This window comes from Bemisia tabaci, chromosome 4 (genome assembly GCF_918797505.1).
Source record: "Bemisia tabaci chromosome 4, PGI_BMITA_v3".
In the NCBI taxonomy this organism is placed as follows: Eukaryota; Metazoa; Arthropoda; class Insecta; order Hemiptera; family Aleyrodidae; genus Bemisia; species Bemisia tabaci.
In genome coordinates this window covers 60,473,179-60,499,531 of record NC_092796.1, presented here as the reverse complement: position 1 = coordinate 60,499,531, position 26,353 = coordinate 60,473,179, and the positions used below count along the sequence as shown (strand labels likewise).

General features: G+C 35.8%; 1 protein-coding gene across 10 annotated transcripts; it reads right to left on the bottom strand.

The window, feature by feature from the left end:
• Nucleotides 1-226: 226 nt before the first annotated feature.
• On the bottom strand, nt 227-23,289 carry LOC109031790 (DNA (cytosine-5)-methyltransferase 3B). 10 transcript variants are annotated; one of them, XM_019043545.2, is made up of 20 exons: nt 23,066-23,289; nt 22,475-22,724; nt 21,795-21,921; nt 20,641-20,801; nt 19,655-19,793; nt 18,998-19,095; nt 17,356-17,485; nt 16,771-16,862; nt 15,834-15,938; nt 15,109-15,235; nt 14,185-14,379; nt 13,245-13,369; nt 12,474-12,521; nt 11,677-11,741; nt 11,215-11,365; nt 10,509-10,608; nt 7,300-7,536; nt 5,889-6,030; nt 4,685-4,911; nt 227-3,764 (listed from the first exon to the last, which is right to left on the bottom strand). In XM_019043545.2, the coding sequence occupies exons 6-20, from the start codon at nt 19,061-19,063 to the stop codon at nt 3,538-3,540; spliced, it is 2,037 nt and encodes a 678-aa protein (XP_018899090.2). In that variant the 5' UTR covers nt 19,064-19,095; nt 19,655-19,793; nt 20,641-20,801; nt 21,795-21,921; nt 22,475-22,724; nt 23,066-23,289; the 3' UTR covers nt 227-3,537. The 10 variants fall into 10 exon arrangements, with proteins under 10 accessions (XP_018899090.2, XP_072156301.1, XP_018899088.2 ...); XM_072300200.1 differs by having other exon boundaries at nt 18,998-19,793; XM_019043543.2 differs by lacking the exon at nt 19,655-19,793.
• Nucleotides 23,290-26,353: the final 3,064 nt, after the last annotated feature.

Here is a 26,353-nt window from a genome sequence, read left to right as displayed (position 1 = left end):
AAATTCATGTAAAAATATTTGCCAATAACTTTCATGATGATCATTACGGAGGCAGCCTGCATGAGGAAGTGCGGAGATTAGCTCAGGCGTTCATAAATTTAATTTTGTAATCATCTTTTTTATTGTATGGTCCTTTTTTCCTGTTAAGTACACCATTAAAGCTTAAGTCACAAACATTCTGGCATAAAGAGAGGAAAATAAGAACATTATAAATTTAGAACACAAGTAAAAAATTAAATTTTATTTGAAAGTTTTGAACAAAAAAACCTGAGAGAAAAAACAAAAAAATGTGCCTGAAAATAGGTAATTTCTCACTTTTTTTCTGGGCGTGGGAACTCAGAAAAATCATGTGAGACACATACATCCTTCGGTACATTCGATCTTACATAATATTCAACAGTGCGGAAAAAATTAACTGTTAGACATATTCTACAGGTAAGCAAAGGGGTACTTACTTATGCTTGGGAGACAATGTTAGAAAATTAAAAAAATTAAGAATTAGAATACCATGAGGAAGTTAAAAGTCTAACCGAAAGAAAAAAATATATTACATCCTACATGGATAGTATCACACAGAATGGAATTCCAATTCGCCCCTAGATTTGTCAATATGACAAAAATTAAGTTAACAAGTGAAGAGAAGAGTGTCCTTAAAAACTCACATAAGTTGACTTCACACCTGACAATTAGCAATGTAAACTTACTGCTACATACAGAAAAGTCTACCTCTGGTATCAATTCCCAGGATCAACAGGAAGTAAAAAGCATGTTAGGTAGTCAATGACTGTGATAAAATTTTAACAAAAAATGATCATCTTAATAAGTCCTTGAAGCATAACAGGGCTGCAAAATTGCTTATCACATGTATTAACAAACTAAGAAAAAAATAGCTGACAACAACCTCAAAATTGTAGATGTAGATCAAAGTAATGCTGATTCTCCTAATAGAGAATAAAGAAGTTGATACATAAGTTGATGATGAATAACTGGTAACAATATGGTAGAAATAGAAAAGGACCCCACCAAAAAATAGGGCAAGACAATAAATAACCAAATTGATATCATAAACCTACTACCACTAATACTATAGTACCTAACAACTCTAACAGCCTTAGGAATCATAAACAAGCAGCCTTACACGTACATGCAATGGTGCATGGAGCATTTTCAATACCTTTGAGCTACAGAAATAGACAGCAAGAGATAGCTATAATCCAAGAAATAGCCAGGGCAAACGGTTATCCTGGATACAAAGGGAATAAAATTCTTAAAAAGCATGAAAACAATGCGTCTCACAAAAAACAACGAGAAAATCTTAACACCTTAGATAGTAATATTTGGATCGCAATTAGCAAAAAGGAACCAGCGCGATTACAGTGTTTTCAAAATCGTGCAACTTCTTCTTTACTTTTAAAAACACTTAATGTATGCATAGTAATAAAATTTATACAGTTATTTTCCTTAAGAATTCACAATCTTTTCGTAAGAAGCAAAAACCATTTGCTATTCTGGGAGATATTTTAAAAAATTATGAAGAAGCAACATTTTTACAACATTGCATTCGCGCTGGTTCCCTTTTGCTAAATATGATCTATTTGTGAGTCTCAATTATTTTAGTCTGAGGAGAAGAAAGGTATCTAAATGTTCAGAAAACGTAAATTACTCCAAAGCCTTTTCTACAAACAATATTGTTCCGGAAAAACTCAATAAAAGCGTCAACAAAATTAAAAAACGAACTCATTCAAATCATCGTCATGTATCCAACAACACAAATATTTCAGGAGTTCACCAAACAGAATGCAATATATGTGATAAAAATTCGACGGTGAAACTCCCAAACCACGTACCTCGTTCTAAATCTTTCTATTTTTGCTTCTATTTTATTTTACTAGGGGGGAGCAAATTTAAATCATTCCCTAAAGTTTTGTTCAGAATTTGCTGCGCCCAGAGAAGAAAAATCACAGAGAATTTTAAGGACTGACATCGAAAAGTTCTCCATTTAAAAAATAAAGTGTGACAGGAAGTCTACAGTGTCGCAAATCGAGGTGCATTGTTAGGGAGTTTCACTATCGAATACATTGACAAGACGTCCCGTTTTCCAGAGCATATAAAAGTGAAATCCTCAAATGTTTACATAAATATCAAAGACAAAAAGTATGTGATTAATGACAGCAACGTTTGAATTTCACACAAATGCAATGAGAAGAATTTTTTTTTTTTTATCAAAGTTAGAGAAATTTGAAATTGTTAAAGCAGTAAAAATAATTGTAATTTATTATACGTGTAAACTGCAATAGAGTGAGTGGTAATACCATAATGCGAAAACTTAATTATAATTAATTAATCAGACCTTTCATATGATTGCATTATGATAATAATGCAATCATTTTTCATGTGTAACAATTAATTCTTCCCACTTGGATCAAGGATGGCTCTAACCATTCTGTATGCAGTAAATATGAAATAATAAGATAATCATGACATTCGTAAATGAGTAAAAATTATGAAGTAACATAGAGAGCATGGCATTTAAGGCACATAATTCTATTACTTGTCAAAAATATAAAGTTAAAAAACATTTAACAGAGATATATTATCTGAGGCAGTACAAAAGAGCCACAGAATTCTTGGATACTTTGATTGATATATTTATCTCGTTTTAGAGAACAAAATATGGCATGCTCAGGGAACAAGAACATTATTGTTCATTTGCTGAAATAGGCACTATTATTCTCAATATGTGGAAGGGTGTGGTGATCTTTACTGAGACCAGTAAAAATATCTAAAGAGAGAAGAGCACCATTACTAAAAAATGACAGATTCAAAGAAATAATAATACATTTCTCATGCAATAACAGATCAGTGTCATTCATATCATCAGTAAAAAATTTTAGTGAGAAAGAAAATGCAATTTCATGATGAAAATGCTTGCACAAATACTGTAAAAGTTTAGGTGAACGAACAGATTCAATTTAATTATGAGAATGCATTGAATATTAATTTATCCTCATGCTAGAACCAAAACGTTGGTGGCTATAATTATATTTAGCTTTAATAATTATTTAACAAAAATGCTAAAACGTTTAATCCTGCAGAGCGTCTACTTCCATTCTATTTGTTTATCCTAAAAATCTTAGTTCTCGGTAAAAAAATTAAGTCTTACTCAAACTGAGCTGATCTATAAAAATGTTCACCAATTAAAAAGGCACGAGAATTAAACCTTCATGCAACTGGTTGCAGAAAAAATAGAAGTTAACTGGAAAGGACTAACACTACTTGGGAACACAGTATTGTCTACAAAAATATTTTACAATTAGACACGAAAAAAATGACTTGAGTGTAAATGACTTAACACTCCATATGCTGAAGGAGCAAACATAGTTTGATAGATTTCTTCACTTAGAACTAAATTTAATTTTAAGATTTACAAGTTGCATGCTCACAAATTTAAACTTAAGAAAAAGAACATACAAACAAAAAACAACAAACATCATTATCAAACATTTGAGATCATACATTGACAAAAATTAAATAAACTCAAGCAATTTCTGCTTCAGTGGATGGGTACAACATAGTCAAAGGTTTGAGAATGTGGCACAAAACAGGAATTGACCAGGATTTGCCGAGTAAACGGAGTCTTCTGGATGGCTGAAGGTTTCCAGCATCTGTGTAATGCCGCGGAAAACCAAAAAGCTCTTCCATCTCTGTCGCCCACAAAGTGTCACCTTTGCCATTCATGAGTACTGGCATTGATGCTTCCTTCCCTGCAAAAATAAAATGATATCAGAAGATGCTCATTCAAAGCTCATTAAAAACAAGATAGATATTTTGCAAACTAATCTAGAAATCTTGAATTTCTTTAGTGCAGGAAAACGCACAAACCTGCCGCCTCCGATCAGACTGATTTTTTTTACAAACTTTTTTAACCAACTGGACCACATTTGGTGACAAGGAACTATTATTTCTGGCTCTTCCACAGAATCATCTATTTGCATGGGAAGACTATCAGTACATATGTTGTTTCTGAATAGAGCCAGATATTGTAGTTCCTGATTGCAAAATGAAGTCCAATTTATTAAACCAAGCTTTTACTATTCCTCTCATGCATCATGGTGAAAAAGTCCCAAAAGTCGCATTTTCAGCCACAGATTTTGCCTCGCAGTGTGTGACTCTCATCTTTGAAGAAACCTCCTTTTTTGTCGAATAAAAGTATTTTCACTAGCCATATTGCAAATAATCTGTTCAAGAGAAATTCCGAGGTAAAACTAACGAAAAAATGGTGAAATTGGAGGAAACAAAAATGAAGATGCTCAGTTAGGAGCCTCTGCAAGCAAACATTTTTTTATGTAAGTTGTATGAATGTTCATCAATGACATCCCCCAATGGCTGCAAACAATTCGGCAGGAAAAAAAAATTGGACTGATCTATCTAAATACATATTCCTCTGATTTAATCGTTGAAAGTCAGAGGTAGAAATTAATATCCCTTGAAATCTGCTCCTCCAGCAGAGTTTTTTTCGCAATCTTTTGAAGATAATTCCAATTTTCAGACCAGCATAGATGATACTGAAAAAAATGTTTACTTCCGAGCATTACGCAAGACTTGGCTGTTTTTTACGCAATTTAAATATGCTCCTATTTCATTCTTTCTTGTCATTCATGAGCTATGGAATTGGAATATTTACCTTGCCGCAAGGAATTTGGATTGGTGGTTATGGTGCACACTTTTTTGACTACAGCTTTTCGGCTGCAATTTTTTGTCAAGACACTGTTTAACTCAGGGCAATTTTCTATATCCATAGCGCTTTCTTGAGCCTTTCTTAGACTTGGGATGTTTCCCCAGAAAAATCTGGATCTATTTTGAGCAGAAAAATATTTTGCATCCACAACAATAGGGTCACACTCAAAAAATCTGAAACAAATGAAGATCAGAATATTTGATGAACATCTTTGAATAGAGAGGTGTGGAGGGGGAAAAAAAATACATTATAAAATGAGAATGATTACCGATACTGAATTAATAAACAGAGGTAATTTATTTCAGTTTCAAAAATTTTACAAAACTTTTCAAAGCGTTCTGTTTCAATAAGTATATTGCATTTTGTACATCGTTTAATCACACATGAGTTGGTAACTCCTTGAGTATGGTCAGTTTTAAAAATATGGGAAAAAATAGTTCATTTCAATTTGCATTATCATACACATCACATGCACATTAATAGTGCATTTGGTTACCATTCGGAGGTCTCAAAAATCAACATGGGTACCTCCAAACCCCTTGAGGAAAGTCTGCTAAAATACATTGGTTTTTTTAAAACATTGATTTTCAGAAAAACGGACGATAATAAAAAGGAGTAGAGGTCATTATGGATTTCGCCTTTAAATACAATGATACACCCCATTGGATACTTACACCCATGGCCTTGGAAATTTCATTTACCTTTCCTTTTAGACACAGAACAGCCAGACAAATTTAATATGGTGTAGGGAAGCAAGTCATTTGGCAAAAAAAAACTCAGCCACTATAGAGACCAGAAAAATTTCTCAGAAATGCAATGGACGATGAAAAGAATAATTTTTGCCATAAAAACCAAAAATGACCTTGACCACTTTCCTGAAAAATCTAATTCTTCCTGGAAATGCACCATTGTTGTGGGGAATATTTCGAAGTTACAAAAAAATTCAGATAAAAGAGGAGAAAAAACTATTTTCATTGAGGAACTTCGTATAAAGTAGCTAAAATTAGATGGAGGACTTAAGGTTCATCTACTAGTTGCGCACTTAGAAAATCAAATTCTTCACAGAAGGGGGGTTTTCCAATGGTTTTTCAAAAGAAGTTTGAACGTTTGTCAGAGTGTGTTACTCAGACTTAATTATTCGTAGTCTTACCGTGTAATCACTTTTCTGTAATCTTTTGGCATGGATGTAACATTCTCGAACAACCAAAACAAATGACGACCATCATTGTTTGTCTTCAGGAATTGCAGTATGCGGAAGAAGTCAAAAAATAGGACTCCAGTACCAGTTGCATCTAAAAAAAAAAAAATTCAATAAAAGCGAGCTTTAAAATCCTGTAAACTTATTAAAGACAAAGAGAAAGAACAAGAGGAGCAAGAAATTAACAGAAAAAAAGAGAGGATTGATGAATTGGTAAGATCTGACTTTAATCATTTAATGTCTTCCACACATTTCCAATTAGTATTATCAATACTAGTTGAGCAACATCAAAGGCTGATGACACCAGAGGCTCAAAGCAAAAGGAAATACGAAGTAAATAGATGATTTATTTTATTGATAGGCACAGTAAGAGAGCCGATAGTAACTGAACCATGAATTTAACAAAGACATGATGAATTTGAACAAATTTTACTGCAAATCGTTTTGTTTGCCCTCTAGAAGAAATCTCTGAGGATCTTGGTCAGTATTTTATGTTGAATTTCAAGGCAAATTTAGGCGTTATCAATATTTTCTCTGCAAAATTTTGAGTAGGACACAATCTGTACAATGAAAATTGGTGGAAGTAGTTCGTAACCAAGATAAAAGAGCGTTATACGTTAATACGCTTTTTTGATGCATAAATTCAAACTTCCCGCTCATGGAGAATCTAATAATTTACATGAGTTACATCGTGCACTAAACATTACCATTACAGTCTCAGCGGCACAAAAATAGAACAACCTTTATCTCGCCGCTTCGGCTCAACTGTTGCACTTTGTTTACACTTAGAACAACACAGGGTAGGGAAGGAACACCGCTTGATTGAGAAGCCTACCAGAATCGTTTTAGTGCATGATTTGATTCGAGAGGACTTGTGTTTTTCTTTTGATTCGAGAGGACTCGTGTTTTTCTTTTGATTCGAGTGGACTCGTGCTTTTCTTGTAAGCAAGAAATTCAAATTTTTCATTACTCAATGTTGAATGAAAACGTTATTATCTAGGTTTGGAAATAAGGTATGTTATTTTTGTTGTAAAAATCAGGTTCTACGTGAAATATTGAAGCGAAAACAAACATCAGAATGCTTCAAGTCGTACCTTGTCTGGTGGTCAGATTTCTGGTGGACACCATTTTTCAGCGGGGGGGGGGGGGGGGGGGGGGCGGGCTCTTTGAAGAGGAGAAAAATGGAAGAGTATTTGAAACCGAAGAAAAGGGCAGTTGTTGAATACAGGCAAAGTGCAAAATATTTAATAAAGGTTCCTTTATTACAAAATCACGATCAGCCATAAATTGTGTCATTTGCTACTGAATTCTACTGCTCATAATTTCTTTATATGCATGCTATACACAAATAAAAAGTGCATACCATAGATTCCCTTTCTGGCATGATTGACTCCACTTAATTCATTGCAAGGTGATCCTCCAATCAGAAGATCAATTGGGCCCAGTTTTGCAAGTTCAGCATTGGTTAGGTCTTCTACTTTCCCCAGATGAATCACATCCGAGCCGTGATTCATTGTAGTCACATTGATGGCATCATCTTCGATCTCACTTGCATAGTACACCTCTACTTTTAATTTCAGCTTCTTCAAAACACACAATCCTGGAACAAAAGTACATCAAGTTCATTTTCAATAGATATAAATGCGTGTACAGGTTATTTCTAGCACTAATTTGATCCAATTTGACTCTTGATGTACCTCTTAAGGTGGTAGAATAGTGCTTAGTCCAAAATATTTTGCGGAGAAAGCAAGGCCAAAAAGTTTTCTCCGCAAAATCGTTTGGATCCAGAGCACAGTGGGCCAGGGAGGCCCGTTTTACGCGAAAAATACCGTTTTTGAGAGTGTCCAGTATTGTATTGATGATGAGGAATTCGTTAAAGTGCCTCTCTAAGGGATGAGGATTCATCAAAATTTCATCGAATAATCGCCCAGCAGCGATGTATAGGAGGGGGGAACTTGGGTACCTCTCACACTGCGCGTATAATGTATAGAAGCGCGTCCTGAACTGCAACCGTGTAAGGCCTTATCACGGCTCAGCGGTTGCGCAGGATGAAACTTTGTTCACGAGGACTTCTTCTCCTAAGAAAGAGCTTTCATTTGATGTATGCACTTTTTCCATTGCGCACTTTTCACTGTCCAAAAAGCGTTTTAGAAAATGTGCCTAGTAAATCCTAAAAATTCCATCGAAAAAGCTTCCTGCAATTTTTTCTTTAAGTTTCCTTATAATTTTAAGGCCAGATACTTTTTCTTTAAATCCTCAACATTCATTTGCACCACAGTTTTGCTGCGGGAAACTGCGGGAAACCCATTTTTTAAATTTTTTTAAAAAAAAGTCGACTCATCAAAAATAGGATTAAGTTCATGTTTCACATATATGACCTTAAATATCGTACAGTAAATACATTTTTCCGAGTGAATAGTAATAATATTATTAAATTGAGTTGCTACGCTTCTGAGGGTGCGCACTTTTTCCATGGTTGCCACATTTTTTCGTATTTTATAAGTGCAAAAAAGGTTCTTAGATGAGACGGCATTATAAATCTGTCCGTCATTCTGTCTTCCATATTTTTCTTCTTTTCCGCAAGTGAAATTCTTAATACTACCATACGGGTATTATATGTGACGCAGCAGGACAAAATGCGCCTTTAAATGAAAACTGAAATTGTTTAGTATATCAGAAAACAGTTCGAGGGTAAAAAAAAACCCCACCCACACTACTTTAGTTTTCAATGATGATAATTCCTAATGTAATATTCTGAAGGGCATTGGGTCAATCTTTCAAGCCATGATTTGCGTTATTAATAATGTAAGCGTTTAAGGTGGATCGTCCCTCAAGATACGCAATAGTGCAGACAAACTTTAACTGCTACTTACTTGGAAACCTTGTTTTTCTCCCTCGGGCTTTTAAATGCTGCAAAGTGGTGAAACTGAGGAATTTTTCAGTTATATGTTTGTTCCAACTAATGCAGAACTAACCCTTCTTTAAGGCAAATTTCCTCCTGCTGCTTCACTTATGACGTTAGGTTTCCTAAATGTAATTGTGTCCTTTCACATACCAGACGATCACAGCAACTCGCCTACGGTTTCGTGCTTCTCAAATGTATTGACGATTTCAGTCGCACTAGAAGCTGCTATTGTTGACTAGCTCAATCGATGGCAAGTCCGTGGATATTTGAATTCAGATCTGATTTAATATGAAACTTTTTTTTTCTTTTTCCTTTTTTTAAATTATTATTTAAATTTCTGAATTTTGAGCTTAGCCGATAATTGGTAAATATTTGGGCGGAATTTATTAAAGTCCAAGAATGTTGCACCAAATGCTAGAGTGGTAAAAAGATACTGTTCAGCTGACCGTCATTTCCAATAAACGTTGTAAGCAAACGTTGTCCATTCTCATGCCTAGCGCCTCTAAAGAAAATTCATAGAATGCTTCTTTGATCCTCTAACATGATACTTGATAGCTTACAACAGCAAAACATAGAACCGTTAAACCATGCAGGGCATTACTTTGCAAAATTATTCTTTTCATTTAAACATGGTAACCCACAAGAGCCAATAATACGCGGAGACAATGACAAAAAAAAAATTAACATATAAAGCGTTCCTCTGTGAACATTCTCGTCTTTTATTCTTCTAATTTTAACAATATTAGATCGTTTTTCAGACTCTTCTTGGTCACTTTCATGTTCTCAATTTTGTTTTTGAAAGTTTCTTCAGCGTTAAAATGGTTTCCAATCCCAGAGCGATTGCTCGGAAAAAGGAATCATCACTGGACTAGCTTAAATCCTCATAACATACTTTTCTTGTAATTTTTGAACAAATCTGATATCAAATTTGAGTTTAGCGACCCAAAAAACCCCCGGAAGCCAAAATTTAGTGATTTTCGTTCGGATTCAGCCGAGATATCAATTATTCTCGCGCAACCGGCACCTCTGGCCCACAGTGCAGAGGGCTGTTTATTGAAATTGATAGACGAAGCAATAGACAAAGAAGACAAAAAGGTTATGGAGGGATCCTATTGGTGGAAGCGGGTGGTTGCGATGGACAAAGGACGTAGGTAATAGACTAACTAATGGCAACCCACGAGAGACCTGTTAGTCCACCATTTACCCCCTTAGTCTATAGGAACCACCCATTTCAACCGATAGGATCGCTCTATACTCCTTAAGTCTTCTTTGTCTATAGTTTTGTCTACAGATTTCAATAATCGGCCCGCAGCACTATTTTACCACTTTGTTGTTTACAGTTAGGGCCACATTTTTTAGTGTGTTTTTTTCTTGTTTGTACTGCTAAATTTACAACAGTTTCAAGTTTGTTTATACCAAAAAAGAGCAAAGTAAAATGCACTAAAAAGATACCTACTTGAAACAGTGAAAAAAGCATTATTTTCCTAAAGAGTTAGCTCCATGCATTAGTACAAAATAGGCTGTTTAAAATATTATTGTGAACCCAAATTTAATTTTTTTGGTCTCACTGGTTTAAAATATTGCGCTTTAAAAGTATTTATTCACAGATTGCATCTTCCTCTGCATTCTTGAAGTTCAATGAGAAGTAAAAATCAATTGTTACGAACCTGTCCCAATTCCATCGAATAAGGATAGAACACGTAAGGGATGTCTTTCAAATTTAGGAATTATCTCTGGTTTTGGATGCTCAATGTACATTTTGGCAACCTAAAAAAAAAAATAATCTAAATTAGAAGTGAAATTAGTGCTTTGAAAAGTAAAACAAGTTGTTAGAGCCAACATATGGTGTTGGAAATGCGTACTCTAAGGTTTTATTTATCAGTACTTTGTCTTAATTCCCTACCATAAATTTTCCTACTTAATACAAGACCACTCGATGTTAATTCTCAAGCTGAAATCATTGAGAAAAGAAAGTTCCTTCATTACTTTCTACGCAACTTTGCCTATCATATAAAAAGGACATTCATGGAGCAAAACATTAAGAAAAAGGAAACCACAGGCTATTTTCAATAAAATTAAGTTAAGCAGAGTTTCTAACTTTACTAAAAACCTATTTACTCCTGCCAAGGATTTCGAGTCAAGAAATATTTGGCATCCAAAAGGAGTTGAAATTTGTTTTTATATTGAGCTGTATGGAGGAATGGGGCATCAGACCTATTTTTCGCTTGATTGAGTTTATGTCACTTGATTCTTCTTCCCTAAATCATGTCTATCCATATGTAAGAAAGGGAAGACGAACATAAATAAGTTTTTAGAATCTATGGTTTGAATTTACAGTCGTTTCTATTGAATGATGAGAGATATCACACTTACATGAGCAGAGAAGTTTTCACGTTTCTTCAAGAACCCATTGAGTTGTTTGTCATAACCTGAGCACAAAAAGCAGAGCCATGGATTCATTTCAGCGATCCTTTCTCTAGCTTTTTTTGGACACAGAACTTCAATACAAGTGTTGCAATAAACCCTGGACAAAATAAAGCAGAAAATAGTTTGTCAGCATGGTTTTTTTTACGAAAAAAAAAGTTAGCGCACAATCTGATCATTTGTGTCAAAATTAAAATACATTTGATAACATACAAATTTTTTATAATGATTCTGTTCCCCCAATTTTTGCTATTACTTGATGTCAAGGAGGTGGGGCAGCAACTTTAGGCAACTTCTGCAGTGAAAATAAATTTTTAATACTTTTTCCTAATTACACTTCAGCCTTAATTATTCGGTATCTATAATTTATAGGTATCTATAAATTGAAAAAAAAAAAAAGTTTAAACATACTTTTTGCAGGATGGATTGTCGCAAATAAGAACTTCTCCTCTTTGCGCACATACAACACAGTGGTACTGAAAGAAAGAAAACAAACAATATTAAATCCATGTTGAGTGAAAAAAACTGAGCTTTGAGACATTATTCAAAATGTAATGAAAAACACAGTCTGATGTGGCGATGTTAATTCTCGGGAAAGTATCTATATTTAGTATCGATTCTGATATTGACAATGAACAGTGAGTCAAGCTGAGGTATCAATACTTTTGAAGAAGTTGGAGGCCTGTCTAGGGCGTAAAGAGGGTCTACTTAGGGTCTGTCAAAAATTAGCAATAATGATATCTATATTTTCAAATTCAACCAATCTCCAAAACTATTACAATAGTTGAGAGTTTAATGAACTTGTTTGTTCTTCATCAATAAATGAATATCATTGGATAAAAGAGAAAAGAGCAAATGTCAGATTGTAACGTTGTAAGTCTTTGCTCATGGTTCCTTTTTTTTTAAAAAAAAAAAAAAAAGTAACCGACAGTTTTGATTAAAATTTCCTGTGAATATTCTTCACTTATTATTCTAAAATAAATCAAACAAAATTGCAAGGGTACGTTTTGATTGGTTTTCTAGGAAAGAGCAAAATACTGGAAAGAACAAAATATAAGCAGAGATTTACAAACATTGCAATCAAGAAATGCATAAAGCTACTGATATACAATACAGATAATTAGGTTATCCTCTCTAATGCTTATAGCTAATTAGCACTGGGAACCAAACAATCAATAAATGAAAAAATCATATTGAATGTAACTTACATAGACATTGTCATCTCCTATTACAAAAGCCGTATCCTTGATTTCTTCCTGAACAAAAAGACACACATTAGTAAATTTTTTCATAGAGTATACCTTCATACGAGACTTTGAACGAGCGCAAAGAAATAGATTGACTGGCATCTCTGCTAAAAAATTTTTGCACAAGTCTTCTTGATGCGACTCCTCTTTCGTCAAATAAAATTTAAAACTAGGGAACTAATTACTCCAGCTCAAAGTTTAGAGAAAATTGTAAATGGCTTGTATGCATAGACTATTAAATCTCTACTACCATACAAGATGTCCATGCGTGTTTTTAGACTTTCTATCCATGCCGTTATTGTCGCCTCTACTACTTCTCCTGCCACCATCAGAACAACATACAGATCGGAGAGTTTGTTTCTGTGCTCACAAATGGAAATGTTTTCCCATCGAACTAAATTCTTAAAGTGGGTGATTTTTTTTTATGATACATGGGTGAGAATCCATACTGTGTTCCGATTTCCATTAAAATAGTCAATTTAAATGTTGGTAGGAAAATTAGGGGGGGGGGTGGAGTAAAGCAGTATAGGTAGAAACAAAGTAAACTGTCGCAACCTCAGTGGCTGATCATGGCTGAGGGTAGTATGCTGATAATACACATGCAATCATTTGTGAAATTTTTCCTGTGAGTTTGAGTGAAAGTTGAAATATTATTAGCTCGTTTCATTTTAAGCATTTTTGGTACTGAAGATACTGAAAAAATTAAAGTGAAATGAATAGATAAAAACTTACAAAACATTGATCGCAGACTCTTCCTTCAAAAAATGGATGCTCATGATTTAGATTGCTTTTTTCTCTTACACAGCAAAGGCATATATTTTCTAGCTTTAACTTCTTGCCCTTCACTTTTTCAATAACTGAAAAAAGAGGAAGATAATCAGAGCAAGGAAACAAAACGGATAAGTTCAAAAGTTTATGATCAGCATATTCATTGTGAAACCAGCCCCAATTGGGAAACATTTATTCAATTGAAGGAATTTTTTCATTCAACAAAAAGTTAGAAATTGCTTTTTCCTAAAGAAAATTCTTGTTTAATGTTTATCCTCTGCAGTCATGATATCTGTTTGACTGCACAAGCAGATAACTGCTTTAATGCAAAGAAAAGGAATAAATTTCAAACTTTAACAATACATACAAGTACTACCACGGCTTTTGTCACCTTCTACTACAGCTTACTCCTTTCCTTTGCCCTTTAAGTAAAAATAAGGGAAAACAAAAAGAAATAAAAAGAGCCATAGCGAGATGGTCAACAACCAAAAATCTGGTGGCGTACGCAGATTACATTTGATTAGAAGTGGACGATTATATTTGAGAGATACATTGAAAATTTTCCTCGCACTGACTTTAAGACATTTCAAAGTAAGACTTTCATTGCTATCTGATACATTAATATTAGGCCTTAATAAATTAGATGCAGTTGCCAACAAGCATGAGAAAATGGAATGCATGAAGTCGGCCATTTCGGATCTGGATAGGATAGTGGTAACGTTTCCTAAATCAATATTTTATTGTATCTTTGAAATCAAAATTGAAGAAGAAGGAAGAGTTTTCTCATATTGATACTTCATTGGTTTAAAAGCCTTACTGTATTATGGGGAAAACGGATCAATTTAAAAAAAAAAAAAAAAAAAAAAAAAAAAAAAAAAACTGTTACTCATAATTAAGGGCTAACCTGAAGATTTAAACGCAACTTCTCTGCTTGCATCAACTTTATCTTGACTTGCCTTCAACTTTTTGTTGAACTTGCATATCTCATCATCATCATCACTTTCCTCACTCTTGCGTTTGTTTTCTGCGCGTGTAAGTTCTAAGTTGGTCAATTTAATTTTCAAAATTTTACTGTTGACAAATTCAGGGAGGTCATCATCTAAATAAAATCATGGAAATTAGAAACAATCAATATCTTTTTGTTTTTTAAGAGTTTCAGGTTGCTCAACAGCCAACTGTAACCTTAGGAGAACAAACAATGATGTGCGTCACTCAGGTACATCATATAAAATATATTTAGAGCGTGTAGTAGTCATTGCTGCCATCATGAAAACCAAATGATGTAGGCGCACCATCGCATCGCCCGAAGGTACTTTTGTTTTATTGTACCAGAGGTTAGCAATAAGTCAAAACTAACTAAATCCACTCGCAGAAATTCGCCTTATCGGTGCTTCACTGTGCTTCAGCTGTACCGATGACTTACCAACATTAGTTTGAACCTCTTCACTCAGTGGCAGCAATTTCATTTTGGTTTATGAATATGTGAATTCATTTGATTTTGTATCTGTTTTTGATGGGGCCGACAAAAATTTTCAACTTTGGCAGGGGGACATTCCCTTCAATAAGTAGCATTGGATGTGAGAAAATTATTACATGACTGGTATTTCTGAATTAAAATATGGTACAAATACCTCATTTTCCTGCAGCTTTCTTATTTTTAGACTTTGCTTCAAGCAGCTTGAATCTTATCACCCTTAAATTTTGCTGTATAAAGATTTGGCTGTAATATACTTCATTTCAAGATGCTTGGTCATCAGTATTTTTTTACTCAACAATTTGCAAAAATTGTACATACAAAATTACAAATACATGAATCATAAGTTCTCACCAAACGAATCGCTTGACGAAATGTGTTTGGACTTCAACATGTGCAAAGGAATACTAGATATCCAAGAAACAGCATCTGAGAAGTTCCAAAGTTCACTGTCAGTTTCTCCACTGCGTGCTGCATGAATCTGCATTGAAGAAAAAAGAACAAATAAAATTATAATAAGATGGGGAATTGGTTTTAAAATTACTCAAATTGCTGCATTTGTGAAAATATTTCAATAAGAAAGTTTGAATGCTTGGCAAATTCACTGAAAAATATGCAGGATGAGTTACGTGAGTTACCTCATAGAAGTATCTAACTGAGATGCAGTACTCTATCACTGCTATGATATTGGCTCAGGAATGAGAGACAAGAAAAGGTCTGAAATAGAAGAGAACACCAAATGTTTCCTCTTCAGAATCTTACATGGAAAACAATTCATAGGACGGGAAGTTTGGATATCAGCTCCTAGTTGAGATTTAAACAAGCGTCTTTAACACCTCAAATGGAAACTATAAATCATACAAATGACGTAATTTGTACCTTTTTAATTTAACCAAAGTTCATAGTAAACATCTGTATCTTGTTTTGGAATTGATTTCCAGACTTCTCATTATGTGATTCGTTTCCCTCGTGAGATTTCTGACACTTGATGGAAACCATTTTTCTTCATTTCCTCTTCCATCCGGTTCTTCACTTGAACAAATTATTCTGAAAAACAGTAGATAAAATTTGGCACCAACCTTAATAGCTTCTAGTACACCATTTTTGAGTCTGACACCTTTGTTGTTCTTGTCAAAAAATTTCACAAAACTCTCTGCGAAAGGCTGGAGCCGAGAAAGAGGAACCTGAGGAAAGAGAGAAAGGTCAGATTATGAATAAGCCCTGGGAAAATTATTATTGACAAAGCAGTAACAAAAACTTAAGTTCACACACCTTGCAAAGAGCCTATGTTGATGATACAGACAAAGTTTAACAGAAATGCACAGTCCCATTGAGTTTGAACCGTGAAAAGGAGGTTTTAAGTTTTATTCCTCCATGAGACACATTGTTAAGAACAAAAGCTGACCACCATTTTCATGTTCAAAATATTATTTCTCGACTTTGAATTTTAGACAGAAGAAAATTTTTGACTGAACGGATCTCGGTCTGGTTTCATTGGCACTCACTAGCTTCAGCAATTCAGTTCAGATGAAGAGTTGATAGACTTGACTGCCATGGAAAACCGCTGTATTAGCATTTGAATGTTGCCAAATTTCTTTTCAGAAAATACTTGTTTTTGAAGAAAGGTATGCGTATTTTTCCTTGAAAGTTTCAGACACTGACGATCAAATTATGAACAACATTCTCTGCAAAACCGGAAGAGAAATAATAACAAATTTCTCCAAAAATTCGTGATTTGTCAAAGGAAAATCGGCAGAATTTGGAGGCTCAATCGGCGTTTTTCTTTAGAATGGCAGTAGACATGACTGCCAAGAAACTGCATAATTTTCTGGGCAGCTCTGCATATCTACAGATGAAAAATCTACAAGTATTCTGTTGTTAGTCTTCATGAGTGCATTATATCAGTTCTCCAATTCCGTTTGATAGTTTTATATTCCTCAACCAGAAGTAGGTGTTCCTAAATATATAATAACCACTAGATATGTCATTTACAAGTGTTGGTTGGATATATCTTACCTCTGAAACACGGTAGTCCCCAAACCAGAAAACCCAAACGGATGATACTGCAGGAGGGTTTACTCCACAGTCTTCATGATTCACAACAATGCCTAAAGGGCAAAAAAGGTAACACATAAATATTTACTAAAGATAGAAAAAAGGAAAAAGCGAAGTACCTAATGTGAAAAAATTCCTCTCCTGATCAAACTGCAAAGAGGGCAAGCCTAAAGATTGTGGATATTCAATTTTACGGATGTAGAAGTAATGCAAAGATTCTTTCCCTCATCTCTACAATCTTTAATTAGATGTATGTTAATGGTAAAACTACAAGACCATACATCTCGTTTGCAGTGTTTAAATATTTCTACTCCCATTTTATTATTTTAAAGGAGAACATATCAATATCATTCCTTGAAGTTTTCACTGAGATTTCTTTGCACAGAGAAAAAAATCCCGGAAGCTTTCAAGACTTGGCAATGAGTGGTTTTCCTTTGAAAAATAAAGAATGTCAGGAAGTATGCAACATCCCAAACCGAGGTACGTGTTTTAGAAATGTCACTGTATATAAGGCGATACTGAAGCAATAGTGTGAGAAGAAATTACCTGGCCACCATGGTGAGGATGAGACTTTTCCCCACACTAATAAGCCAAGAGGAACATTACTTCCCCATTTCAAAGCCTTGGGATTGCTGCTAGTTGTTATTGTTCTTGCTTTTCTCCCCATTGTGGTACACTGCAAAAAGCGAATCAAAATAAGATGAATAAGCAAACAATTTTGAACGAACACCAGAAAAACTTATGAATTGAATCTGACCATTTGCAGCCACAGAAAAATGGATCTAAATGGTAAAGTAATTTCTTTTGCTCCGTACCTACAGAGGGCAAATCCCTCATCATTGTAAGTGCTATTTAGTGCCTAGAGCATAGAATTTGGAAAAATGCAGATTTGGTAAGAGAGCATTTTCAGGAAGATTAACCTGCTATGGAGAATCGAACCAAGTTGATTTTTTACTTAAAAAGCAATTTAGAATTTGAGAGTTAAGTTTATAAGGGGAATAGAATGAAAGTATTTGGACGTGTAAAATGAAAAAGAACTATATACATTTTGACATAAACCCTGTGATCCGTAGGAAAATATGTACATTAGGGCTCATGCCACAATAGATAAGAGACAGAAAACAGGTTGGACAGAAAATTTGGAAAAAAGCAGATGATAAGAGTGCATTTTTAGAAAGATTCGCCTGTTGAGAGGAATCAAATCAAGTTAACTTTTTAGGCAGAGCAACCTAGAATTGAGAATTAAGTACACAAGAGGAAGAAAATACAACATGAACCTAAGATTAAGCAAGAGAATGAAAAATATTTTCTTTCAAAAAGGTCTCCGAAAACGAAGGATGAGGGGAGAGTCAAAAGGAATCAAAATTGAAGAAGTCGTTAAATTGAGGATAAATTCACCTGCAAGAATTGATAAATTAAGATGAACGCCAAAAGCGTGGAACACAGACATAAACATCCACTGAAAAGGCGAATGTGCCGGGAACAAATCCTGACTCAGCGTGACCGGGATCTGGGGGGAGGGGGGTCTACAGATGGCAGCGGAGAAGCCTGAGGGACTTGGGGGAACCTCCGCCCCCCTCGCCCCCCTGTCAACTATGCGTTCCGTACTGATAAGGGCTGCGCTCGGCTGTTGCGCCACACGCCACATGCGGCGGCGACCCCCCCCCCCCCCCCTCCCTTCCCGGTTTCGTGTTTCGTCACGGTCGACTACAGGGCACACTAAAATTTCGGGATAATTCTGAGCAGCCGATACATAGTATGAATAAACGATTATAAAACCGTGCTAGAAAGTGTGAGCTTATCAGAAAACTAGGGGGTGCGCCTCCTGACCGCTACCCGGCCCAACCCCGCACCGAACGCTTCGCGCCCTCGAAAAGTCGTTTCTTGGGCCGTGCAACGACAAAAGGAGCAAGCTTATCTACTCTCCGGAAAAACGCCGTATGAGAGTTGTAAAGTTTTCCCGAATAAAACTTGAATTTTTAAGGGAAGTTATGCTCATTTTTCCTTGAAATTTTCAGATATTTCAGATCAATTGCGGACGAAATCGTCTGAAAAATTTGAAGAAACACGTTGAAATTTTCCCAGTAAATTCGTTTTTTATTGAGGGAAATTTTTCAAGGCAATTGTCAGTCATTTTACATCAAATTACGAAAAAAAATTCTCTGAAAAATTGGAAGAAAATACTTACGGGCTTTCCCGAAAATTCGTGATTTGTCGAAGGAACTTTGGCAACGTCTGAGGGCTCATTCTTCATTTTTCCGGAACACGGCGTTCCAGAGGCCCTACCTATTGCAGTCAAGCAAGGCACTAAATTAATTTTGGCACGCTTTAACACCACAGTAAGATTTTTCTTCATTGTACCTGGTGAATTTTTCTGGACGAGTTCTTAAACACCGTGTATCAGAGAAGTTTGAAAAATTTTGGGAGACCAAAATTGAGTCATTTACGAAATGCACTACGAGTTGTTTTCAACGATCATCCAACCATCCGCCTGCGGGGTCTTTCCTGCTCGCTTCTGACGTCGGACCACAACCCTTACGGACCCGAGGATTGGGAGGGGGCCCAGCGACCGATAGGCGGATATAGGTCAAAGGTTGGCACGATTTCCCACGGGGGCCACCCCCTGATATCGTGGCTCCTCTGACGGAAGGGAGTATTACTACCTCCACGTGAGCCCCGGTAAGCCTAGAGTTATACGGAGCACAGAGCTCACGTGGAGATTGACATACGTCCTTACGTCAGAAGAGCGATGATACGTCGGTAGGAATCGGAGAAAAGATGACTCGTAGTTCTTGAAGGAGCAAGTGTATTGATAAGGTAAAAGGTACAGCGTTGCCTAACTTACTTGGATACAGCGTTGCCAAGCTAACTAAAGATGTAACACCCGCCAGATTGGTCCAGGGTTACAATAGGGGAGGCTGAGGGATGCCGAGGCGGACCAGACCAGAAGGTGGTTGATGGACAGCAAGGTGGAGATCATTACGCTAAAACCGCTTTAAGGAGTTAGTATTCGCCAATTTCCACTCTTTACCTAATCTGCCGTGCTAAAGATGAGTGCTGTATAAGCCTTTGCACGTTGCCAAATTTCCTTCCAGAAAATAATTATTTTTGAAGAGTGTTATGCATACTTGCAAAATGTCTCAAGACAAAAAAAATGAAAATCAAGAAATGTTCTTGAAATGTTCAAGAATTTCAAGAATGTTCAAGAATTTTAGATCAAATTACGAACAAAATTCTCTAGAAATTGGAGGAAAAATATTTTCAAATTTTCCCAAAAATTCGTGATTCGTCAAAGAAAATTTGGCAACATTTGAAGGTTTGAACGGCGTTCTTCCTTAGCACGGCAGCATTCTGGCTCAGTTTTTGTCTGGCCATGATTTTTTAAGCTATTTTATTGATGGGTCGGAATCCATTTTCTCTGTTATAAGACCACCAAGTTTTTTTTTTTACTTTGTTCTTTCGTTTTGATCCACTATTTTTATCCAATTTTTTATTCCTCTTTCCCGTTGATCAGCACCAAGATTCTGAACTTCAGTGTGAACTTTCCATGCATTGTGGATTCTATTTGTTCAAAATAAACTCCGCTGTATCTCTCCAAAAATCAGCATTTCTGTCATTTCAGCTCTGTACCCTATTAGGATCACAGAATGGTATTGTAGGATTTTAAGTGGACCAAAAATGAAGACACTACTTGCAAGTGTCAGGAGCAATTTTTCAAAGTATTAAAATTTTCGGAGGCAGAATTGATCTTACTTTTGGCAAGTTTGGAGAAAATTGCTCCAAGAAATTTTCTTCTTTACAGAGGTCTGGTTGAGTAGGTCTAAACAGTACCTTCTTTGTGGTGCGCCTATGCAGCAACACTGTTTTTCATTTTCAGCCATCTTTTTTGTCTTGTCTACGTTTGTGCGTTGGAATCTACCTCCTAGTTTGTTCACCTTAAGTCCAACAGTTGCTATCCTTCCATTATTCACATCGTATTGGTTTAATGATCCCTGGAAAGTCATTTCATTGTAACTTGATGAAAAAAAAAAAAAAAGACGAAGCTCCTGACTTGACAACTAAAAGCAACCGTTAAGTATTAGGGATAGAAAAAGGATTCCCTAGAAATTCTTTAGATATATTAAAGGTATGATTCCTGATGTTCCCATGACATTTTGAAAAATTTGCATCACAGCATTGTCTAGTCTCAAGAAGGAATTCTGAGACTAAGTTTATAACTTCCTTTCCCTCTCTCTCATAGCATATTCACTCTTCCGAAATTCAAGTTTCTTTACTTTTTCAATTCCTCTAGCACTTTGTTCCTTGGATCTATTGCTACCATCAGTTATATCAGTGGCAATCTACTATTTCTATCTTTCAACTTCTCTTTTATCAATTGGATGACCGAGCTTATGCAATGTTGTTGAACAATCTCATAATCCTTTTGAGTCTCTGACCTATTTTATCAAATTATTTTGATTAAATAGATGATCCAGAAACAAAAGTATTACAGAGTGTACAATAAATCATAACAATACCCTATATTGAAATTTTGGTGTTCGAAGTAGGTAAATCCACATTGATTTAGTTGAGCAGTTTGCAACACATTACCTACTACATTCATTCTTTCAAAATATTAGGAATGTTTTCAAGAAACCTTGTGCTTGAAATCAAAAGATTTGAAATTATTCAACATGGACACTCCAGTAAATATTGCAAATCAAACGTTATAGATACCTACTGGGGCTGTATTCTCAGTTATCTCAAATCATTTCAAAATCAAATTTTTTGTCCGTATCAATACCAGAAAAATGGTGGATTGATTTGGAAGAGAGATTTTTTTAGCCGACTTCTTGAAATTTTTAAATTACTTAAATAAATGAAACGGAGGAAAAATTCTTTAAAATCATGACCAATTGACTTCAAAATTATGTATTCTATTTCACATTTTACAACCTTTCAATTATGGATTCTGATCTTGAAAAAGTAAAATAGAAAGAAATTACCTGGCAACCAGAGTGAATTGGAGATTTTCCTGCACAATAACAAACTGTCAAGAATATTTTTGTCCCATTTGACAGGTATGAGACTACTGGCGATTAAGGTCTTTGATGGTATTGACATTGTGACACGCTGTAAGAAAACAGCGAAGAACACAATCATAGTGAAACATTTTTTCAATTAAAACTAATGAAAATGTAAAATTTAAGTCTGAAATCTCATTCAAGTCCCTACATTATTGTTTGACAACACCTTCAATTTCGTAGACATGAAAACCCATCGCTTGAGAGAAATGACTTATGATGATGTGAACGTAACAGAGAGGTAGAACCCCGTTTTCTGCACATACAGTTTTCGGATAGGTATACCGGTAGGTATCCGTAAATTTTTTACATTATAGTCCACCATCCCAAAAATTGAGCGCTGAATCCTGCTTCCTGAATTTTTCATCTCTTCATTTTTATTTTACAGGAGACAATTTTTCTACTCTTGGCTACCTGGTTCAATACAAATGATGAGTACCTGACTTAAAAAAAAAAAAAAAAAAAAAAAAAAAAAAAAAAAAAAAATTGTCGTGGCTCAAGTGGGATCCCAGAATTTCACCATCACCAGGCTACAAAATGAAAATAATAATCCATTTCACTATCAGTTTCATACATGCTAAAAAACATAAGATGTTACTCACCAGTGACTTCAGTGATAGGTATATACAAAAGACATCGTTGTTGATTGATTGATTTGATGAGCTTCGCAGCTGCGAATGGAGTTTAGCAGTAGCTGCCTGCAAATTCAGACGGATTTTGTTAAAAATCTTCCATGAACAGCTGTCTAACGATAAGTCTAGATCTGTATGCCTCATTGTACTTACACTGGGAGCGGTTCATACAATAGAAGTTCACTGTGCAAATCTCACTATGGCTGCCACTGTGCAGCTTCTGAAAATAAATTAATTTTACGTAAGTACAGTTACATCATCTTGAATTCTGCTTGCTTTTACCGATACTTCCTTCATCCATGAATCATCAAAGATCCCCAGAGATAAGTAGCTTTGACTCATTGGGAGGCATACAGTGCAGCAGCTGGATCTTGAGAATGGCGCATTTCCACTCAGCTGAATCGGCTGCCCAGTGATGGCCATTAAATGGCAATGACAATGAAAAAAAAATTTATCTGCAAGATCTTTAAAATACTATGATTTAATAAGAAAAATTGATCTGTGTGTATTGCGCAAGCATCTTGCTTGAAACTAGAAAATAGACAAGCTGACAGAACTAACCTCAAATTAGCCAGATGGCCATACTTGAAGAGTAAATTTCAGAAAACGGAAGGATAAAAAGGAAAAAGGGTAAAATAACGGACTCAAGAGTGATTCTAATACTTCATTAATGCGTGAAAACTAATTTTAAACACATAAATTAAGGGCAAATCGTTCAGAAACCTCACCTTTTCACACAAAAGACTGAAAAAGTGCAACATCAACAATAACATAAACACATGGTATCACGTCACGTGGACAGAGCGCCAGTAGAGAGATGCCTAAAATACTGTAGTGTATGTGAAGTAGTGTCATCATTAATTGAAGGCGACTTTACGTGGTTCGCCCGTCAAGCTTTTTCTTCTCAATTCAATCCAAGATGTGGTGCAAGAGCAAAAGATGCTAATGTGTGATATGAGTGACGAACAAGAAACGACGTAAAAATGTTTTCATCCTTCCCTAATATGTTTTTTTTTTTTTTTTTCATATATTGTATTAAAACAACCGGAACATATTTAATCACGGAAGATAGTCTTATTTTGTTCCGGCATCGGCTGTTAAGGTCTTTTTTTCAAGTTTTATAGAATAAATCCTATGTTTTATGCTTTCCATTAGTTTGTGATTGCACTCATAACTTTTCAATCACATAATTTAATGAGTTTAACTGTAGGGTCGGACTGGCTCGCATCTGATGGGCGTAGACCCTTGGCTGGTTAAAGGGGCGTAATGTGATATTTCCTGATGGGGCAGGGACATCCCCTTCGTGGAGAGGGGTTCAGAAAATTTTGGCAAAGCAGCAAAAGTTTATGCTATTCTCAGGTTCAAAGTTTATTAATCGCACAGAGTAAAAATTGTAAAATTGAACGTATTGAAGTGACCGACAGACTTCTGAAATTAAATAAAACAAAAAAAAAAATTAAAGCCACTAGACGCATCCAAGCACCATTATTTCCATAAGAACCATGTCAGTGCTGCGGTTTACACGAGCTTAAGACGTGGGTCTAAAAATCCATCCTAAAAAAGAATCAGGCAAGAACCTGAGAGAAGAAGAAAGAACGAGTATCAACACAGCCGACGACAAAAAAGACGTAATCGGGCCTCTTTTTTAACTTTTCTCCCGAATCTGAGCGACGACACCTCATTGGCAGCATATAGCAGAGCATTGAGAACTCACGCTTCGCGTCATCGCGCCTTCAATTTTTCAGATGCAGCACGGACGTCCATCAAGTACGAATAGTTGTATCTCTGCGCCGTCGTTAACGCGCATCCTTCCCCTTCCTCTATTTCCATGTTGTGTTTGTCTTATTTGTAATGTTGCTTTAAACTAGAGCAGAGCATTGCGAGTTCGCGACTCACGCCATCGCGTTTTACAGTTTTCAGATGCAATGTGGACATCCATCTTGCGAGAATGGTTGTTATAAACGTTGTTAATGTTATAATAGTTGTTAAATATGTTTAAAGGTCTCTCAAGAAGTCTATAAAGTGTGCGTATGTCTAAAAATTGAACCGGCTATCGCTTTTACGAGAGTTACACATAGAGAATGAAGGAGGGGGATGATAAAGCGCCTGTATGTCAAGAAAAAGGTGACCATTTCACAGAAAAATGTTTACGCTTCAGAAAGTAGTTCTTGGACCTCTGTTCACCACTATGCATAAAAGCACCTCTCTTCACTCCTAACTCTCTTTTCTTCCGTTCATTTAAGAAATTTTCCGCATATATTCTCGGTCGTAATTTTTTTTTCTCTTCTTATTTTGCTATCTGTCAGAGGGGCGCGTTTTTGGCGCGCCAAGGGGGCATATCTGCCAATGGCAGATTGACCTTATGGCCGGTCCGAGCCTGAGTTTAAGGACTAACTCCGGGTGAATGCTGAACGAATTCATTGATCTGACTTCATCCCAGAAACTTTCATTTTGGACATTTAATCCATTATTCCTAGAATCATTTTTGAATCTTATACGCGAGTGGATAAAGTATTTAGGAGTGAACTATATTATGCATTGAGGAACTAATTTTATAGGTTTTTAATTTTCTCATACTGTCAGATAGGTGCTGCAGCTTCTTCTTTTTCTCCCTTTTATTTCACGTTCCTCTTTTCCCCTCCTTCTTCCTTTCTTTGCTTTCCTCTTCTTCTTTTTCTATTTTTCCTCTTTTTATTCTACTCCCTCTTGATTGCACTGGTTTTCTCACATCTTTCTTTCCTCCATATTTTTTCGCCTCCTCTTATTTTCTCTTTTCTTCCCTGGTAGCAAGGGCTGTAAAAAATCTCTCAAAAAACTTAAAATTTTAATTAAAAAACTCTTAATAAAACCCGAAGAAGGAAAAAGGTAAACGAAGGTTCTTTAAACGAAGAAGGAAACCCTTTTTGGAATTATTTTAACGTAAAATTTACAAGAGTACACGGAAAAAAAAGATTTCCTGAATTTAAGTAAACGCGTCTACTTGGATTTTTTACTTATTTCAAAACGGGTTTGACTTGGAAGAAACTAACGGTTTTCTTAATGTAAGAAAACATGATTCGCTTGAAACAAGCGAATCGTGTTTTCTTAAGTAAAATAAACGTTGTTTTAAAATAAGCCAACTTTTGCTTGAATGAAGAAACCAGTTTCTTTAAAATTAGTAAACGGGGTGAACGCCTTCTGAGTCCGGCCGTTGCCTCTTTTTAAGTCAACAGCATGCTTGGTAGAAGAAAGTACGTTGTGTCGAAAGGAGAAACCGGTTTCCTCAAAATTAGTAAACGGGGCTAACTCCTTTCGAGGCGACCGGATGCAATTAGCAATACGCCCGTTGATTTTTTACAATTCAACAGTTTGCTTGGTACAGTGAAACACGTTGCGTTTAAAGAAGAAACCGGTTTCCTCAAAATTAGTAAACGGGGCGAACGCCCTCAGCGGGGGAGGATGCAATAAGCCAGACGCTGTTGCCTTCTTTTAACCCAACAGCTTGCTTGGTAGAAGAAAACACGTTGTGTCGAAAGAAGAAAACGGTTTCCTCAGAATTAGTAAACGGGGCGAACGCCCTCAGCGGGGGAGGATGCAATAAGCCAGACGCTGTTGCCTTCTTTTAACCCAACAGCTTGCTTGGTAGAAGAAAACACGTTGTGTCGAAAGAAGAAAACGGTTTCCTTAGAATTAGTAAACGGGGCGAACGCCCTCAGCGGGGGAAGATGCAATAAGCCGGACGCTGTTGCCTTTTAATAACCCAACAGCTTGTTTGATGAAAGAAAACAAGGTACGTCAGAAGAAGAAACCAGTTACCTTAAAAGTAGTAAACGGAGTGAGTCCCTTCCGCGGGGAACGGATGCGGCATGG